The following is a 19,840-nucleotide window of genomic DNA, read 5'->3' as shown; positions in this document are numbered from 1 at the left end:
CACTTTATATTAGCAAAGAAATAAGGCTTCAGCAGATGGATATTGACATATAGGAGGCTGTAACTGCTGGACATATAGTCCAGAGCCATCAGACAGGTCATTTGCTCATTTCTTGCTCAGTTACAGAAGACACTTGAGAACACTGCATGTTTTGATGCGTGATCGTAATCACAATTTGACCACGATGACTGTTTCTGAATGTTGAGGGGAGAAAATATGACAATATGGTTTTAAGGTTTCAGTCAGTTGTGGAAGAAGTACTAAAAGTAGAAACACCACAGCAAAAAAACTCTGTTAAGTACTAAAGCATTAGCATCAAAATATACTTGAAGTAGCAAAGGTAAAAGTACTCATAATGCAGAATGCCACATTTCACATTAATGTAGGCCTATATCATATTAATGGATTATAACTATTGATGCTTTATTGTGCACATTAATGTCACAGCAGGTAAAAGTGGAGGCAGTTTTAGCTACCTTATACACATAATTTGAACTACTGCTGCATAGACTCTCACCTATGGTCATGAACTTTGGGTCATGACCGAAAGGGCAAGATCCCGGATACAGGAGGCCGAAATGAGCTTTCTCCGCAGGGCGGCTGGGCGCACCCTTAGAGATAGGGTGAAGAGCTTGGTCACCTGGGAGGAGCTCAGAGTAGAACCACTGCTCCTCCACATCGAGAGGAGCCAGCTGAGGTGGCTCGGGCATCTGTTTCGGATGCCTCCTGGGCGCCTTCCTAGGGAGGTGTTCCGGGCATGTCCCACCGGGAGGAGGCCCCGGGGAAGACCCAGGACACGCTGGAGGGACTATGTCTCTCGGCTGGCCTGGGAACGCCTCGGCGTTCCCCCGGAGGAGCTGGGGGAAGTGTCTGGAGAGAGGGAAGTCTGGGCATCTTTGCTTAGACTGCTGCCCCCGCGACCCGGTCCCGGATAAGCGGAGGAAAATGGATGGATGGATGGACTAAAGTACAATATTGGCCTCTAAAATGTAGTGAAGTCAAAGTATGAAGTAGCAGAAAATGAAAATACTCAAGTCAAGTACAGATACTTCAAAATTGTATTTAGGTGCAGTACTTGAGTAAAGGTACTTAGTTACTTTCCTCCTCTGCCAAGTGTTGGTAGAAACTGAATGTGCACAGATTCAGAGAAGGGAGGCACATTTGTAAAATGATAAAAATATGCCTAGACTCAAATTTGAAGCCCTGATTCTTGTGTCTCATGGTAGTCATTTCATTTGTAGACATTTTTTCTCTTTGTAGTTATTTTGCATCACTTTGTGTTTTTTATGATTTTGAGTCTTTGGGATTGTTTTCCATCACTGTCTGGTCATTTTGTCACTTTGTGCATGTTTTGTGTCTTTGTGGTCATTTTGCAGGCAAGCACAGTGGTGTAGCGGTTAGCACTGCTGCCTCACGGCAAGAAGGTTCTGGGTTTGAAACCTTGTGGCTGATCGGGGACTTTCTGTGTAGAGTTTGCATGGCCTTCATGTGTGGGTTTCCTCTGGGTACTCAGGCCCCCGTCCAGAGTCCAAAGATATGCTCCATCTGCACATAGTGACTTTTTACAAACGGTTCCTGAGCCAAATTTATCTCTTTGGCTGTGGCCTCCCAGCTGTTAACTTCCTGGTTGTCTGCGATTGGTCAGGAGGCCATTATTTTGCACATGTCGAGCAGCTGAGATGATCCTTTGAGCTGTTGGTGTGTCCAGATAGGATGAGGGAGCCAGGGTCTCGCTCTGTCACTGGGCTCTCCTCGTTGTTCAGGATGTGCTCTACCAAGCAGCGTGCTGCCTCCTCAATGTTTGTGTTTTCCTGAGGGAGGTATAAAAAAATCGTAAAGGAATCACACTATTGGTGTTTGTCCATCAGTCCATCCGACACTTTGGCAAAGACAGAAATATCCCAACGAACGTTGGATGCATTACCATTGGTTTTTGTTCAACCATTCACAAAGCCCAGAGGCTGAATCTCAATGAGGCTGCAGATCCTCTGACTGAGGTTTGTGACCCAGTGTGAAATATCATGACAATGTTTCACCTAGTGCCATCATCAGATTAGTGTATGACCAAACAGCTGCAAAAATCAGCCTCAACTGTAGTTGTGTTTACTTCTAACTGGCAAATGTTAGCATGCTAATACACTAAACTAAGCACCTAAACATCAGTGTTGTGCGTCAGTGTTAGCATTGGTATTGCAGTTTGTAATGTTTAACCATGACCTCAACAATCAGTCTGGTGAGTAAAATGTGATAGGAATGATGGCCAAAGCAATAAAAGTAAAATACATGTTGTAAAAAAAAAAAAATTACTTTAAGAGCAAATACAAGCCTCGTCCTTTAAAGTAAAACTATGTACTTTTAGCAGAATCGCGGCCACTGTGGCCACAAGTGACAATTACAAGATAATGACACTTAATTTACCTTCATTTTTCAATTTTCTCTTCAGTCAGTTGCTAAAACTAATGCCAGGCTAATGCAAACCAAGACGTCACACTGGTATTCTTTCTGTCCTGAGCTGTCCGCTGAGCCTTCATGTTCACCAGCTAAACCTCTGACTGACACTCTGGTGTGTAACTCATTAGATAGGCTCGTAAAGAGGAGGGTAAGCAGAAGGCTTATTCACACCAGACTGCAGACATTCCTCTATTTACCTCTTGAGAGCACAGCAAGTAAAGTTCTCTAACATGCACAGTGTTGTAATAGCTTTGCTATTGTTTTAATGTGCCAATTATCTCTAATGTGAGTGTGCAAATTAGGTATAGAACAGATGACTGAACTATTTCTTTCAGTCCTAAATTAAGACTTTTGTTTTTGCCTCAAATCAACCCCCCTGCTCAACAATAGCGCACAGTTAATTTGGGGGGTAAGCCAAACAAGGCCTTTGACATTTTATATTGCTGGCTTGCATTTGCACAGAAGCCTCTATTATATCAAATGATCTGTGGAATTTTTATGACTGCATCTAATTTTGTTTTTCAATATGAGTTGGCTTCTTCAGAATGCATGGGCCCTCCTGCGTCTCCCCTCTTGTACCTTTGCAGAGGTCTCGAACCAGTCAACAAAGCCATTCTCCTTGCAGAAGGAGTCGAGTTTGGGTTGCAGGGAAGCCAGCTGGTCTGACTTGTTGGCCAAGAGGACAGCTGGAAGTGGTCTTCCATGGTTCAGAGTCACCTTAGGACAGAAAAAAAGATGATGATTTAGTGTCTCATCTAGTCTTCTAAACATCTAATGCTTCTACAGCTGCATCATTGAGAGCATCCTGACCAGCTGCATCACCCTCTGGTATGGCAGCACTACTGCTATGGACTGCAAGCGCCTGCAGAGAGTGGTAAAGACTGCAGAGAAGATCACCAGGACTCCACTGCCCTCTCTGCAGAGCATTTACCACCGCAGGGTGTGTAGGAAGACTGCCTCCATCCTCAAAGATCCCACCCACCCCCAGCACAGACTGTTCACCTCCCTGCCCTCTGGCTGGAGGTTCAGAAGTGTGAAATGCAGGACCTCTAGACTGAAAAACTCTTTCTTTCCCTCTGCCATCAGACTCCTAAACAGCTGAGGAGTTTGTTACAAGGAAATACGTCATGTACTGTCGACCTGTACTGTTTACATTCTCAGTTTGCACATGTATAATTGCACAATGACTGTTGACTGCTGCACATGCTGCTCCCATGCAGCATACATTCTGTTATACTCTTGTATATTTTTTTTTACTATATTGCTGCATCTGCTGCTCCTTAAAGTGCCTTAGATTCTGTGTTATTTATCTACTTTATATTTCATTTGTATTTTGTGGCATTCATGTGGACGGCAAAGTAAGAATTTCATTGTACAGGGAAACACGTTTCCTAACTGTGCATATGACAAATAAACACTTTGAACTTGACCTTGTCTTGTGTCACCTCACTTGCCCCAGCTTTACCCCGGTCTATAGTCACCACTCATTTTTCCCACCGCAGGGTGTGTAGGAAGACGCCCTCCATCCTCAAAGATCCCACCCACCCCCAGCACAGACTGTTCACCTCCCTGCCCTCTGGCTGGAGGTTCAGAAGTGTGAAATGCAGGACCTCTAGACTGAAAAACTCTTTCTTTCCCTCTGCCATCAGACTCCTAAACAGCTGAGGAGTTTGTTACAAGGAAATACGTCATGTACTGTCGACCTGTACTGTTTACATTCTCAGTTTGCACATGTATAATTGCACAATGACTGTTGACTGCTGCACATGCTGCTCCCATGCAGCATACATTCTGTTATACTCTTGTATATTTTTTTTTACTATATTGCTGCATCTGCTGCTCCTTAAAGTGCCTTAGATTCTGTGTTATTTATCTACTTTATATTTCATTTGTATTTTGTGGCATTCATGTGGACGGCAAAGTAAGAATTTCATTGTACAGGGAAACACGTTTCCTAACTGTGCATATGAAAAAATAAAGACTTTGAACTGTTATGTTTGGAAATGATGCTAGCTTGTGACGCCACCGTGACTTCCTGTTTACATAGTTCTTTTATTGGACAGCTGCAAATGTTTCCTAGCAACTGATTTACAAATTGCTAAAGTTTTTACTAGTTAAGAGTTTGGAAATGATGCTAGCTTGTGACGCTTGTGTAAAGTCTTACTGGCGCAACCACATTTTGTTAATTACTGGTTAGTAATTGCTAAGAACTTAAGAACTTAACATTAAACCTAAAACAAGGTAGCATATATGGAAATATGTATAAAAAATTAAGGCTAGTTGTTAATGCATTCAATCTCAGTGCTTCTGTAAAATCTTTTTCTGCTGTGCTTTCAGCACACCATGACAATATTTATCCATGACAGTAACATTACCCTTACTTTTACATGAACTATTTCAGTGTGTGGTTGTGACCCACCATGAGCTGGTGTACTCAGATTTTTTTCAAACACGTTTACAAAAGGAACAGAGGTCAGAGGGAAGGCCTCAGCCTTCCTGTCAGATGTTGACCTGAGGTGGGTCAACTCTGCGGCGCTCCCAGAGCTGTCATCTGACCTTAGAGTCCAGGTCATCTTTCCACTTCAGGACTGCATCAAACGTGGAGGCCCTCGTCACATCAAACACCACCAGCGCTCCCACCGCCTCCCGGTAAAAGACACGAGTCATGTTCCCATAGCGCTCCTGTCCTAGGACACATGAACAGCCATCAGATGAACAAACACACCCATTTATGTTAAGGTACCTTTCAAGTCCATAAAATCAGATTAACTCACTACACGGTTTATTAGTGACCAATACAGGAACATGTTTTTGTGTGCGTTTGAGTCTGTTATAGCCACCATCACTGTTATTATGAGCCTGGGATCACGAGTCACAGCCAGACTCAGGATCTACATTCCTCAGCCAGGCATTAAGTGACAGGGAGGGACCCAGGCATCCAGCAGACAGACACACATTTTCACTAAGGAGATCACTTCACTCACTGCACAAATCTCCATCTGACCATGTTTATGTTGTATGTCTTTTTTTGTTATCAACATAAAGGAGTTGACTGTATTGGGAACAGTTAATAAAATCTAACAGTACTGGCAGTACCTGATGTATAATAATCCTGTAAAGTGGGAGGTATGAGGTCATTAAAGTTTGACAGACCTGCTATGTCCCACAGCTGTAGCCGAATCACCGTGTTATTGTCCCACTGCAGCACCTTCAGGGCGAAGTCCACCCCGATGGTGGCTCGGTAGTGCTGGGAGAAGATCTGATGCACGTACCGCTTGATGATGGACGTTTTTCCGACTCCCAAGTCTCCGATGACCAGGACTTTGAACAAAAACTCCTGCTGCATTGCTGCAGCTCTGCGAAAACTTCCAAAAAACTCCCCCGATAGAATTATGTAAACTTTACGACGCAGTTACAAGGATGTTATATCGGAACTGAAAGAAACATTTTGGTGTTATGATCCAATATTTGCAAAAAAAAGGCACAGGTCACCCTTCTTTAATCACTCGCCTGAAGCCGTTTGCTTCACTGTCGACTCTGGGCTGTGAGCAACTTCGGGGCTGGCGCGACTGGTGGTGCGTTCCCGTGCTCGTCGTAAACAAGAGATTCAGAGGATCTTGAAGTAAAAATAGTGTGTGACCATTTAATTTGCAAGGTAACTAGTTATCATAGCTGTCGGATAAACGTAGTGGAGCCAAAGTGAGTCACTTTTAGGTTGTCAGTTTGTCACTAGATTATTTCAACATGATCACATCTAGTTATCATAAAACCTGTAGCATAGGTGTGGCGTTCAGTTACTGGACGTTTTTTAAAATTCATGCCTAATAGTAATTCACAAAAGATTATATATATTGTCTTTTTATAGTTTGTTTCTTTCTTTAATGTTTGAGGTTATAGGAGATTTTGTCGTTGTGCCATCTCTCCTAACATATTTGTTTGCTGGTGTGTGGATATTTTTCCTAAAGATCAAAACTAATAATAAAATCACACTGTATGCCGGTAGTTTACAAATGAGGATGAATAAGAAATCATTGCATCATCTTATCTGTCAAAACAAACTTTAATTTAATGTGCGCTCGCTTCCTGTTTCACAGCCTTTGAAGGCAGCAGTGTGAAGATCGCTACCGCGTCTCTTTGCCTGCATTTACGGTAATGGTGCTGATGAGGGCGAGAAGGAGATGCGTGATGCTGTTGTGTCCTGCTGCCATTTCATCAACGGGTCATCGCGGAAATATCAACACTTCTGCTCATATGAACCAGCAGCTTGGCTCGCACAGTGATGGTAGATAACAGACCCGCTTAATAATATGATGTTAGTGGCGGGTTACTTCTGTAAGCCACAACACAACCACTGCTAGTCTGGATAATCATTTTCAGAAGATTGAATCATCGATATGGGTTTTATTTTTTACAGATACTGAACTCTGAACTTTGAGGTAGGTCATCACTAACTGCTATCCAAGATATTAATCACAGAAGTAAACTATACTCATAACTGGCAATAGTCTAAAACGACCGGGCCTCGTGATTAACACAGTTAGCTCATTATTTGTTGCAAAGTTTATGGGATGTCTTATTATAGCTGTCACTATTGGCCTTCTAAGGGGAAGCGGTACATTTCTCATCTCAGGTATCAGTCAGGTTTAGCAGCGATCTCCTCATTAAGCTGAGTGTAGCTGGCTTCATTGTGTGTTTCTGCTACCCACATGGGGGCTGACCACGCCAGTGTTTATTGAGCTGGAAAGGCGTGGCCTCCCCCTCCCTGCCCTCAAATTAGATCACCCAGCTATAAAGCACACCAGCCCTGCTCAGGTGGGCTGAGCCTGTCATTCCCAGTTTAACCACGTGGTCAACACAGTCTGTAGATTAATAGATCATTTGTTTAATCTGAATATAATACTGATCTTTTTAAAAACACAGTCCCTGTGGTGTGTTCAGTCTACGTTGTTTCATTTATTGCCGTTTTTGTCATTTTCTTTCTTATGAAAAAGTTTGAAAGTGTGGCAGAAGATTTTCCATAATGTAGATGTGGTTTCTTGCTATGTCATGTTGGGGGAGGGGGGGGGGGGTCTACATATGAAACAGATTTTTTTTTATCACTAGTGAACAGTATTAACTTATGGACAAGAAAAGTGCACAATAACAAAAATTTGTAATATGGATGATTATGAGTTGTTTATTTTACTTTGCCACAGATTTTATTCTCGTGAGACATGGAGACAATATGGCTTTATCAGTTTCGTCTGATCGTCATCGGAGACTCCACAGTCGGCAAGTCGTGCCTGATCCGGAGGTTCACTGAGGGCCGCTTCGCCCAGGTGTCAGACCCAACCGTCGGGGTGGACTTCTTCTCCCGCCTGGTGGAGATTGAGCCGGGCAAAAGGATCAAACTGCAGATCTGGGACACTGCAGGACAGGAGAGGTTCAGGTAAAGACAGAAGCCTCATCAAACAGCATCTTGACAAACTAAGCAAAACTCACACCACTCTCTGCTGCTCTTCAATGTATTCTTTTATTTTTTGCAAGTGTGTGTGTGTGTGTGTTTTAACTGGGATAACATGTTTCAACACATATAAATGTGTGATTTGGGTTAACTGGCCATTATTGATTTATTTTATTTTATTTTCATGAAGATTTTCAGTGACACGTAACCACCACAGCTGAGAGTGGCCTGTGACTGCAGCCCAGCATCTCTGGGGATTTATTCTTACTGAAGATGTAACTCTTAAAAATAGGGCACAAACACTGGGCACTACCGTCTTAGAAAACATTTGTGAAACAAATATTTTTATAGAGTAAATTGTGCATTAGTTGGAGACTGCTTTCAGCTGTGGATGTGGTTTAGGTTTTTTTATGACAGCACTGATGAAGGAACATGTCAGCCAGCACAACAGTCTGTCTCACTGATGCTTTGTGTAGTTTTTGGACATCAACATTAGTTTCTGTCAGCTTTTTATAAAGCACATTTAAATTTCTCTCTGTAAGTCTTGTGACACACAGTTTCATCAGACTTCAGGCAGATGATACCTGTCAGGGTTAGTTCAGTATACTGGATGGCTAGATGAAGGCTTTGAAATGATTTGTTTTGACGCAACAACAGGAAGTTTTTTGTAGCTTGCATTTGCCAGTTTACATGCCCAAACTCAGTCCTACTATCATTCTATCTAGGTCTATTACCAGAGCCTACTACCGCAATTCAGTGGGTGGTCTCCTATTATTTGACATCACAAACCGTCGCTCCTTTCAAAACGTTCATAACTGGGTGGAGGAGGCCCAGAGCCACGTCCAGCCGCACAGCATCATCTTCCTGCTAGTCGGTCACAAGTGCGACCTGGAGGCCCAGCGTCAGGTGACCCAGCAGGAGGCGGAGAAGCTGGCAGGAGCCTATGGGATGCGCTACGTGGAAACGTCAGCACGAGACGCCATCAATGTGGAGAAGGTGTGAATATTATTTTAGTTTGATCAGGATAGATGTGCATGCATTTAATCTTCTGCCCAGTGACACATAGGGGTGACTCCACTTACTTTAACCTCTCATTAAAACAGCCAGTAGAATCTGATGGAAAAGGTGCTAATATTTTAATTCTCAGTAAACCTGTATATTGTATAAATAAACCAGATCACAACCACAAAAGACTTCTCTACCCTTTACAGGTAATCTGCATAGCTGCTTTCTGGCATAAAGCAGGAAGAAGGTGCAGTAAAGCAGAAGCTGACATAAAGGGAAATGTAGTCTGGCATGGCAGCTATAAACTATCTCAGTCATAGTAAAGTGATTCTACTAAGCTCTCAAATTTAACTGATAAAACTGTTGCTTAAAAACACTTTTTGCCAAATAGTGCAACCACTGGCTGTTTGTATCATCAATTCATCTTGCTGCTTATTTTCCTAATCTTTTGGTCAAAAAATAGTGAAAATGCCCATTGAACTTTATTTATCAGAACAGCAGCCCAAAACCCAACAATACTCAGTTTGTTGTCATAAAGGACAAAAGCAAGTAGAAAATCTTGACAGTGGAGAATCTGTAACTGGATGTTAACCACTAGCTGCACCTTAACCACTAGCCTACCAGGGACAGCTTTACAGTGCTTTAGATTTATTGAAAACGGTGGTAAATCTGAATAAAATATACAAAAAGTACCTCAAACTGTATAAAATTTCTGTAAAAAAAAGAATATATAAAAGAAGACTGTCAAAGCAAAGATACAAAACTAGGCCGGTAACTCTTCATTATCACAAAGCAAACTGTGTCACAGACAGTCTATTGAGGAATCAAATCTTTTTTCATCGTGCCACTTCACATAACAGTTCCTTTTAGGTAACAGGCACAAAGCAGCGTTGCACTTCCTGCACGTGACCTGTGTTTTGTTTCTACAAACAGCGCATGCCTTCCTTCCCTTGGTGGGGTCTGTGGAGGGAAAGATTGGTCCATGTGTGATTACTTGTTGTGGCACAGAATGCAGGTCATTGTTAGTCAGGTTCTGGATCAGGAGCTCATAGAACTGCATTTGTGTCACTGGTCTGGCACCACGCCCAGCTGCAAGCTGACTATACAATATGTAGCTATTAGCAACAGTGATGTCCACTATATGGAAAAAAAAAAACCTTCTTGTACCACTTCATAGTCTTATGCAGAACACTGTCATACCTGATCAGTGCATGTGACAAGTTCACTCCTTCCATGTATGCGTTATAATCCTTCACTGCATCAGGTATTGGAACATCGCTCCTTGAAATCGCTCCGTCATCCCCCCTCACCCTCTGAGTCATGGTGAACCCACTGAAGGCTGCATGAAAGTTTGTCAAGACAGAAACTTGTCTGGTGTCCATCCACTGCACAAACAGTAGTTTCCCAGCTCTTAGCATCTAAAGTCCCCCCTCTTGGCCTTCTCTGACAATCTATTTAGTTTTGTGTTCAGAAATCCTCTGCGGGTTTCCCAAACCATGCCACAAGCCATAACGTTGTTCTTATCCAAGTTGCTAAAGAGTTTTGGACTGGTGTAGAAATTGTTCATGTAGATTTGATATCCTGCACCTAAAAGTGGAAGCTCCAGAAGCTTCATGACTGCAGAGTAACCTAATCCCACTGTAAGATGCTCTGGAGTCTTTCCTTCGTAGATGAAATAATTCCAGGTGTAGCCATGCATATCAGCTATAACAAAGAGTTTTAATCCCCACTTGATGGACTTGAGTGGAAGATACTGTTTGAAGCCCAACCTTGCATTTGTGGCTACTATTCTCTCATCTATAGAGAGCTTTTGGTGTGGGTGATACAGTCTCTTGCATGCTACCATAATGTGAGTATAGAGGGGCTTGATTTTGAAGCGTTTGTCATACTGTGGTGTTCCTCTCTTTATGTTGTTCTCCTTGTCCTCATCTGGGTCACTAAGGTGGAGACACCAGAAAATGGCATAGAAACGATTTCTGCTCATCACGCTGGCAGGAAACCTGAAATTGTACGGTGGTGTTTTCCACCAGTAGTGATCACTCGTGGGGCACTTCACCAGTCCACAAAAAAATCACAATTGCCCAAAACTGAAAGGACTCCTTTCTTGTCAGTGGTTTCCAGAGGAACGTCTTCCCCACTGCTTTGAGTTGCTGTGCCATTTTGTTAGTGTTTTGCAGTATTGTCTGGACCACTGGGATGCTGAAGAAAAGCTTGGATAGCTGAAGAGGTGACCACCTGGAAGTTGGATCAATAGTTGGGCCGGATTGTTGCCTGGGCCTGAAACTGTGTGGGGGAGGCTGTGTGTCAGGATCATCCTTCCCAAACCACATGTCACCTTCTTGCTGTTGTCCATCACCTCTCTGGCATTGTGCAGGCTGAGGGGGGGTTGATCCGGATGAAGCTGTTGAACCAGTTCTCCTACGATTTTGGTCCCTTGCAGGTTTGGGGGAAGGGGGCGACAAAGGTGGCAATGGCTCTGTCCTTTGTGAACATCGTGCGATCCTCTTTGGGGGATGGGGGGTGGCTGCAGGAGGAGCTGCTCTTCTCTTTCTCTTCGATGGCTGGGGTGGGGGTGAAGATGATAAACAAGGTTGAAACTGTAATACCCCAGTTCTTTTATTGGACAGATCTGAATGAAGACGGAGTCTGACTTGTTTCATTTTAGTGCTGGTTTATTTTAAAAAGGCCACAAGTCAAAAGTCACAAACGCACAACCCGGGTGGCTCTCTCCCTCAGACAGGCTGCTGGAGAAGAGAGCTCCCTGGAACACAGAGCCTAATACATTTATACAATTTCTTGGGCTAACCCCTTTACGCAAACAGATATAGAATCATCATGAGTCGGAGACAGTCCGACGCCTCCTTCTCTTATCTTATGCTCCACATGCGTCAAGCATTAATCAGAACAAATGAAGAACTCCATGTGTGTGTACAGTATATTGTTACGTGGTGTGTAACTAAAACAATCATTCAGACATAAATCTAACACAAGATTAATACAAGAAAACAATTGATGTCAAGATACACTTTACAGATTTAACGTTATCTTCTAACCTTGAAGCAAAGCACACTAGAGCAGACTTCAAATATTACTAACTGCATTAATAACACATTAAACTCTAACTCATTAATGTCTAGAATTATCTGACTGAATTATTAATTTCTAACAAAACCCTGAAGGTCCTGATGACTCATCTTGCTCATGCTCCTCCTCCTCTTGACTGTGAGACAAAGAAACAAATCTAGTTAACTTTGTGTTTTACAGTCACCATAGTCAATGACATTTACTTAAACGTAAATATGGACACAAAATGACACAGTAAAGTAATACAGTACACTTCCTGCTGTTAGGTATTTTTTTAGTCAGACAGAAATTGGTTAGATACTTGTTGTATTAGAAATGTTTAGCGGAGACAGGATGTCTAGGTAGGCTGTTAAATGCTTAGTCATTCTCATGGGTTTTTAGCAGGGTGCATATGGTCAAGGATAACTAGATAGAAAAAGTTTGATTGTCAGCAGGCAGGATGATTATTGTTATTATTATGATATGTTTAGCCGTAATCTTAATCATAATATCGTCCAAGGCTTAATGTCCGGACATGTCCCTGAATGTCCTGTATGTTCTTAGATACACACCACGAAATCAACACTCACTCATTGATTCTCTCCATGTTTTGTCTACTGCTCTGGTCAGCTGTAAAGCTGGCATATCAGGTGACGTCACGGTTTGACGTCCCTGTGTAGTATGGGGCTAGCCCAACCAAGTGATAAAATGTATAGGCATTAATGGTTCAGGGTCTTTCATTCTTCGTCTGCCTGCGCACAGTATTGGAGGTGGAAGTTACCTGGACGTGTAATGTTAATTTTACCTGTGATTCTTTGAATAAACCAGCACGGTTTTTTTTATATATCCAAGTGGTCCGCTTCGTCTCTCTGAGTTCCTGGTTAAAAGAACTGGGAAATATCTTTCAAGTAACACAGCGACATGTTGACATGGTATACAAACCTTCTCTTTGTATGCAGTTGAGGGGGCTCCCATTCATCATCTTCATCCTCCCCCTCTTTTTTCCAAGGCTGAGATAAGGACATGATATAACTTTAGCACAATAGCAGCTTTATTCAATAACATATGTGCTTTTGCAAACATAAAACACCAGGTAACACCACATCTTACTATTTACAGTGTTACAGTGCAATCAGTTATAATAGGCTCATAGAATGAAAGACAATGCGCAAACAAATCTTGAATAAAAAACAAGCCTTCTTGAGAAGTGTGACCAAAGGAACAAAACGATCTGAGAAATGTGGGAAATATTATTTATCATCATGGACTCCAGTGCAACAGAGAGACAGAAGTTCACTTCAGTATGAATCAGAGGGTCAGGACAATAAACGTGGTAGAAAATGGCAAGCACAACTTACTTATCAATGATGGGATCAAATCTTTGTAAAAACAAGTCTTCCTCCTCAGAGGCGTACTCCTTATCAATATACGAAGAATCGTCAAAAACTCCGAGCAAGGCTTCCTCACCCGTGTAGTTGGTCCCTACCGTGTTTTCCGGCATGGTTTCCACAAAATAGCGGCAAAATCGCGGAACTACTCTGGTACACACGACGGTAAGCAGGGCGCGGACGCACCGTTACGCACGGCTTTATTGTCGCTCTGGGTCGCCCAGTTAGCACGTCCCATAGCTCAATGGAAAGCTCAGAATCTCCACTTTACAATGGGCGTGACACGGTTCGCCCGAATCCATTTTAGAAACGCACGCAGTCCAACACAGTGTGATGGGTCTGCTCTCCACACACACCACCTTTTACTGAAGTTATGTGCAGTGTTGTTTCTTCCAAGGTTTTATTTAGATATTTTATGACTTTTTTTTTTTTTTCCCATTGTTTTTTTTTTTTTTTTTTTTTTTTTTTTTTTACATTTTACTGTGTTTTTATTTGATTGCAATTATCAATTAAATATTTTAATCTGTCCTTAAAGCACTTTGGTAAACTTTTACTGTTTTTAAATGTGCTCTATCAATAATCTGACTTGACTATATTTTTGTAATCATGAGTCATTTTGGCTTTATCCTCCACAATTTCTTCTCCAGTTTTGATTTTGCTTCTGGTTTTTACTTCAGGCATTTGTGGATTTGACAAGGACCATTTTTGAACAAGTGCGCTGCGGGGACATCAAGATCCAGGATGGCTGGGAGGGGGTTAAGAGTGGATTTGTTCCCAACACTGTCCATTCCTCTGAGGAGGTCACCAAGGGCAGCCGGCAGTGCTACTGCTGATTTACCTGTCTGTAGCATGTGAAGGTGATAAATCCTTCAGTGGGCTCCACCTGTAAGACACTTCTGTCTCTCTCTCACCATGGCTGCACTCAGGCCAGTTTTTGGAACTCATGGTACTGTACCTCCCTACTCAGATAACACATTTACTTTCTTATTTCTATATTCTACACACAATACATTGTTTTGTCTTTTGGGTGCTTATTTATGGCTTTCACCAAACCTTGGACACTTTGTCGATGTTCCTAACAGCGTAGAAGCACAAGAAACATCCTAAACCCTCACTGCTCTGTGTGCTTGTCTGTGGGGCTGCAATAACTGTCAGCTCTTACCAACACTTCAGCTTTCCTCCACCTTCAGCCTTTCCTGATGTAAACAGTTCTAATCCAGTGTGTTTTATTTGTTGTTGCTGCACATTTCTAAAAGGTCAGCAGTGCCAAGACTGAATTATGCTTCTTTCTTTTCAACCATAACACTCAGAATATACAAGATTTTACACTGTGAAAATGTTCAGTGGTACATTTGCTGTTTGCTGAAAGGAAAACTACTGTAGCTGCTACTTATAGCCATTATGGGTAGCTCATAGCGAGGCTGTGTATCAGTATGGAAGTACCTAAACACTTGGTGTTGGTTTACAGGTGAGGACAGTTCAGATTTAAAGCCTTTTATGGAAACCCAGAGTGTTCAATAATAATAATAAATAAAAACAACATTGAAATTAATAATCATATGAATTGTTGAAAATATGGACTTTCACAGGCCATTTGTGAAATTCAAGAAATATTAAAACCTTAAGTCATTATTTTGAAATGTATTTCATTATTCTTACTTAATGGAGTTTGTGGGTGTTATTTTTATTGTGATTATGGACATTATTATTTTAAAGTGCTATTTTTCAAAAGTCTGTTTTTATTTTCATGCCTTTTTATGTCCCGTTACTACAGTAGCCTAGATGGGACATTATGTTCATGCTGCTGTCTGTGACTCTGCAATAGACATGTTCTTGAACACAGTAAGTCTGGAACAATTCAAAGCAGAAACTCTGTACATATAAAGTAGATGGTCTGGTAGGAATTTGCATAAATGTGCATTTTAATGAGGGGACTGATTTCACAAAAACTACATGTCAACCTAACACATTGAAATGATTACCAGATAGATACCATTATGCAAAAAGACTATGTATGTTGGTAGGAAAATAATACAGACAGAATGCAGCAAAGTGCAGTACAACTCACGTTACCAGTAGGAATTCTGACTATTGACACATACATAGTGATGGCTGATCGAGGCTTTGTTGAAGCTTCCATACTTTATTCAAAAAATGGTTCATTACTCCAGGCTCCAATGACACAGTGCTCGAGCAGGACATCTGGTGGTCAATAAAATTAAGTGCAATCGAGACGTGTCATTTGTTGGTTCATGGATTCTTTGGGATTTGATTTGCCATGCACATTCCTGTTCGACTACACTACATGGCTGTATGGTTTCATGCTGACACTAAAGTATAAAATGAACATGAACTCATGTTGAAGACCATGTTTCTAATTTGGCACGTCTGATTGTAGTAGGCTATAGCTATATGCTTAGCCTGACATTTTGTGCAATGACTCATATCCTAAAACAAGTCTGAATAACCCATAGCTTAAAAGATGTTGAATAGTGGGTGTTCAGTAGGCTGGATGGCAAATGTGATCTCATTTTAAATGTTTAATTGATGAGCTAAAGTTCTGTTGGGAATCGAACCCATGCTATATTGTTGCAAGACTGCCGTTTTCACCATAAGTTCAAATCACATTACCTCCTGCTCATTTCATCTATTAGAGTAACATTAGCTACTACACTCCGTGAGCCTTCATCAACTTCCACCAATGGGCATGTTACAGCGCTTACATCAACTGTTTTCATTTGCTCTGAGTATCATGGTCTAGTAATGTTGTAGACTCTTTAGTACTGAATGTCAAACCAAATCTCTGTGACACAGTCTCTATTTGCTTTAAAGGCTCAGCTCAGCTCTTGCAAAGACCCGAGACAACCAAACCAGTGACAGGGTTTTCACAGACCGTCAGTCTAGCAGTACTACATAAACACCGACCAGGCATAACATTATGACCACACACTCCAGTCTAGAAGGTGGCGGTAATGCACTAAAGCAGTTCGCCAACCGCCATTAAACAACAGAAGAAGAAGAAAATAACAATGACCACTGACAGGTGAAGTGAATCACACTGATGAGCTCGTTACATCCACCTGTCAGTGGGTGGAGTATATAAGGCAGCAAGACAACAGACTCTGAAGGAGGACGGACGGCCACAGCTCGCTGGTGATGAAGGCTGTCTGTAGGTCTTGTGCTTTTAAATTTTGATGTGTAGCGTTCTTTGTGTATGCAGATGCCTAGCTATTACTCTGAGGTAAAGCAGTTAGCGAGGCGTGTAGTTTTAGCAAAACTCTGCTAGCAAGAAGCCTTTAGAGCTGAAGACAAACCAGGCGTGTGTCCTAATTAGCTCCATGTGTGCTTAGCCTTCAGGTATGCTAGTGTTTTGTTTTAGCATGTTCATTTTAACAACGAGATTAACTGTTAAAACTTGCTTTTGCCATGACTTAGCGGTAACTAGTCACCTATCCAGTTAGCTCTGTAGTCTGACTGCCAGCGTTATGGGAACGGTGTTGTATATCAATACATCTGGACTAGATTGATGTTAGCACCCTCTTGTTTTAAACACCAAGCAAGTTCACTAATGTTTAGAGGACACTGGTCTTGGACACAGATTTCCTTGTTGTAGTGGAGAAACCTTTTTAGCTAAGTGAGTTTTTCTGCCTGGTCTGTGTGAGATGGAGCCTCCGTTTAGATTGAAGTCCAGACAAACCATCAGCTGCCAGTCATTTAATGAACGGCCCGAAAAAGGTCATTCAAAATATCAGCAGGTTTTATTGACGGTGGAAGTAATGCCAGGATTTAATGACGTTTTTAGGATGCAGTGTATGGGGTGACTGTCTGTGATGTATGAAGGACGTCTTTGTTCTTTATGATTCTCACTTGAGGTGGCTTCATTAGCTTTTGTAGAGCCTTTTCATTATCATTACAGGCTTTCTCATCCATGTTTGCGTCCTACTAAATGTTGAATATGTACCTTGTGGTACAGGGAAAATGTACAGAGCTGCTAATATATTTCTGTAACATTTTGTTGAAAGTAATAGATCAAACTTGCATGACCTGCTTCACAAGTTGAGTAAATAAAATGGGAGTTAAAGTGATTGTTCCTTATAGACATGATGGCGATGAACCAGCAGAGGGAGGACATCGCCTTTTCTTGGAACTTGCCACCAGTAATTCGGAGACTATTTCAACATTTGGTGAGATCTCTTGTATTTTAAATGGCTGATGTGGACTTGAACTTTGCAGTGTCCACTTCCCAGGTACAAATGTGCCTGCTAAGTCATTTTATTGAAAATGAAGCAAAAGTCAAAGAAAACATGATTACAATTATAGAGCATATCGTACTTTAAAATCCAACTTTTTCCATTTCCCCCTTAGGCAATCTTGAACCAGATGCCCTTCCATGGCCAGATGTGCATAAAGACAGGAATTTCATTATTGAAATCAAATATTTACAAAGCTTTTTTTTTTCTCCAGGCTTTCCATCCCAGCTCAGCCAGCTGCTGAACTTTTGGGTAAGAGAGGGAAATCCCGACTGATGGGGTCATCAAAGCAGAGTACCTCACATTTTCTCCATATAGTTACATGACTAGTCCAAGCACATGCAGTAAGTGTTACTCTGCTTTGCCCAAAACTTCAGTGTTTTAATGGTACATTGTGTGTTCTTCAATAAAGCTATTACAACAGAAACTTTCTGGTTCTTCTTTTAATATCAAGGGTATCAGGCACTGGTTCTTCAGTGTAAAAACTAAGACCTGAACCAGTGTCATTAAAAAGGTAACTTGGTTTTGCTTTAATGTCAAAGCCAAGGCAGTGGTACAGTTCTTCACTGGATTCCAGCACAATCCACATCTGGGAAAGTGGTCTCTCTGAAACAAAAGACAACATTAACTCATGTCCAGATGTAAATCTTTAAATGACTGCAAAGCTGAGTTACTATAAAATTCAACACTGACCTCGTTATGTACACAGAAGCTATCAAAAAACAAGACCTACCACCTGGATGTAATGGTCAAACAGAACACAAAGTTCTGACTAAAGCAATACAGGCCTTGAACTTTTGGCTTAAGGCACAACAACAAAGCTTCATTATCCTACAGTGACTGAAACTGTTACACTACAGTTCATTCTGACCCTGTGTACAAACGTGGTGGATACAAATGCAGAGTGAAAGCACTTATAGAGACGCTAATATGCACAGCTGTCTTAAAACACCTCATATTAAACTAGGAAGGTTGTTAGTGGAAAAGATGGGTCAGATTGGAACAAAGAATGAAATGTTATATACAATTACACTGTGCTCCATGTTAGTTTTGAATCAGAACCTGTGACAACAGAGTTAACTCAATCAGCCAATTCCACCAAACACGTTTATTCACAGTGAATTTAAGAAATTCTGTTTGCCATAAACATTACAGATAGAAGACAGTTTTTACTAAAGCAATACAGGCTCTGATCCTTTGATTTAAGGCACAACAACAAAGCTTCATTATCATACAGTAATGAACCTGTTACACTACAGTTCATTCTGACCCTGTGTACAAACGTGGTCGACACAAATGCAGAGTGAAAGTACTTATAAAGACACTAATATGCACACCTTTCAGCTGTCTTAGAACACCATATATCAAACTAGGGAAGTTTGTCAGGGGAAAAAAAGGGTCATTGTAACAAAGAATGAAATGTTGCATGCAGTTACATTGTGCTCCATGTTAGTTTTGAGAATTTTCATTACAATTTATATCAAAAGTTTCTCAAACACTTCTGAAATTAGATTGTCAGGAAAAAAGAGCTGAGAAATTACAGTCTGACCTGAACCTATCAGTACTAGTATAGTACTCTCACTTGAACTACAACTTTAGAATGTTTTTCACCTCATCAACTTGATTTTGATGTCCCTATGTAGGAGTGACAAGGGCCCAGAACACTGTCGGTCCTCCTCGTATATCACGCCCGAAACTATTTAAGCTGTGCGAGTCCCATATTCTAGTCTGTGTGTTCTGTGGCCTATTGAAAGATACATGGGGTGAGTTAGTCCTATAATGTTTGTCCTACTTATAACAATTACTCTTATCACAGAAACCTGTACAAACTAACAGTGACTATTATTTTTGGTAATTTAGGTACATTTCCCTGCTAATGCCTTTACACTATTATTTAAGCAACATTTTGAATGTAGCACTCTTACCTGTAACAGGACATCTCGGTAAAAAGACGCCGACCGGTTCAGACCTCACCTGGTCTTCATCAGGGCGGAAACATACAGGTGCAAACAATTTGTTAGGTTTCCGTGCTGATGAAGACTTGGTGAGGTCCAAACCGGCCTGCGTTTTTTACTGAGCTGCACGATTAATATCAAAGATAAAAGACCTTTACATTAATGGAGCATGTAAAACCAGAGTACGGGACGGCTAACGTTGCCCCTGAAATTTTTCTTGCCAGCTACGTTTGCTAACATCCTACATTAGCATTCGGCTAACGCTAGATAAAATATCCCACCTGG

General features: G+C 41.5%; 2 protein-coding genes and 1 long non-coding RNA gene across 8 annotated transcripts in view; 2 read left to right on the top strand and 1 right to left on the bottom strand.

Moving 5' to 3' along the window:
* Positions 1-15,971, top strand: part of LOC109959952 (ras-related protein Rab-39B-like) — a 34,645-nt gene extending 18,674 nt beyond the window's left edge. For 4 of the 5 annotated variants that reach the window (XM_020599726.1, XM_020599729.1, XM_020599728.1 and 1 more), the window contains 3 exons: positions 7,647-7,879; positions 8,620-8,890; positions 14,028-15,971. In XM_020599726.1, coding sequence (XP_020455382.1) covers positions 7,665-7,879; positions 8,620-8,890; positions 14,028-14,183 — 642 coding nt within the window. In that variant the 5' untranslated portion in view covers positions 7,647-7,664 and the 3' untranslated portion in view covers positions 14,184-15,971. Of the gene's footprint in view, positions 1-6,615; positions 6,888-7,646; positions 7,880-8,619; positions 8,891-14,027 lie in introns of those variants that run through there. The other variant, XM_020599727.1, reaches the window with a different exon arrangement.
* On the bottom strand, positions 1,324-5,797 carry LOC109959953 (ras-related protein Rab-38-like). Its single transcript, XM_020599731.1, has 4 exons — positions 5,605-5,797; positions 5,008-5,138; positions 3,031-3,168; positions 1,324-1,811 (listed from the first exon to the last, which is right to left on the bottom strand). Exons 1-4 carry the CDS (start codon positions 5,795-5,797, stop codon positions 1,653-1,655), a joined length of 621 nt encoding a protein of 206 aa, XP_020455387.1. The 3' UTR covers positions 1,324-1,652.
* A 63-nt stretch (positions 15,972-16,034) lies between the features above and the next one.
* Positions 16,035-18,648, top strand: LOC109959954 (uncharacterized). Of its 2 annotated transcripts, none has more exons than XR_002274905.1 (3): positions 16,035-16,707; positions 17,449-17,534; positions 17,716-18,648. It is a non-coding gene; the product is annotated as an uncharacterized LOC109959954 (long non-coding RNA). The 2 variants fall into 2 exon arrangements; XR_002274904.1 differs by having other exon boundaries at positions 16,039-16,519.
* Positions 18,649-19,840: the final 1,192 nt, after the last annotated feature.

The sequence above is a fragment of the Monopterus albus genome, unplaced genomic scaffold, assembly GCF_001952655.1.
Source record: "Monopterus albus unplaced genomic scaffold, M_albus_1.0 scaffold42.1, whole genome shotgun sequence".
NCBI classification, from domain to species: Eukaryota; Metazoa; Chordata; class Actinopteri; order Synbranchiformes; family Synbranchidae; genus Monopterus; species Monopterus albus.
The sequence above is the reverse complement of the archived record's forward strand: the minus strand, read 5'-3'. Positions and strand labels throughout refer to the sequence as shown.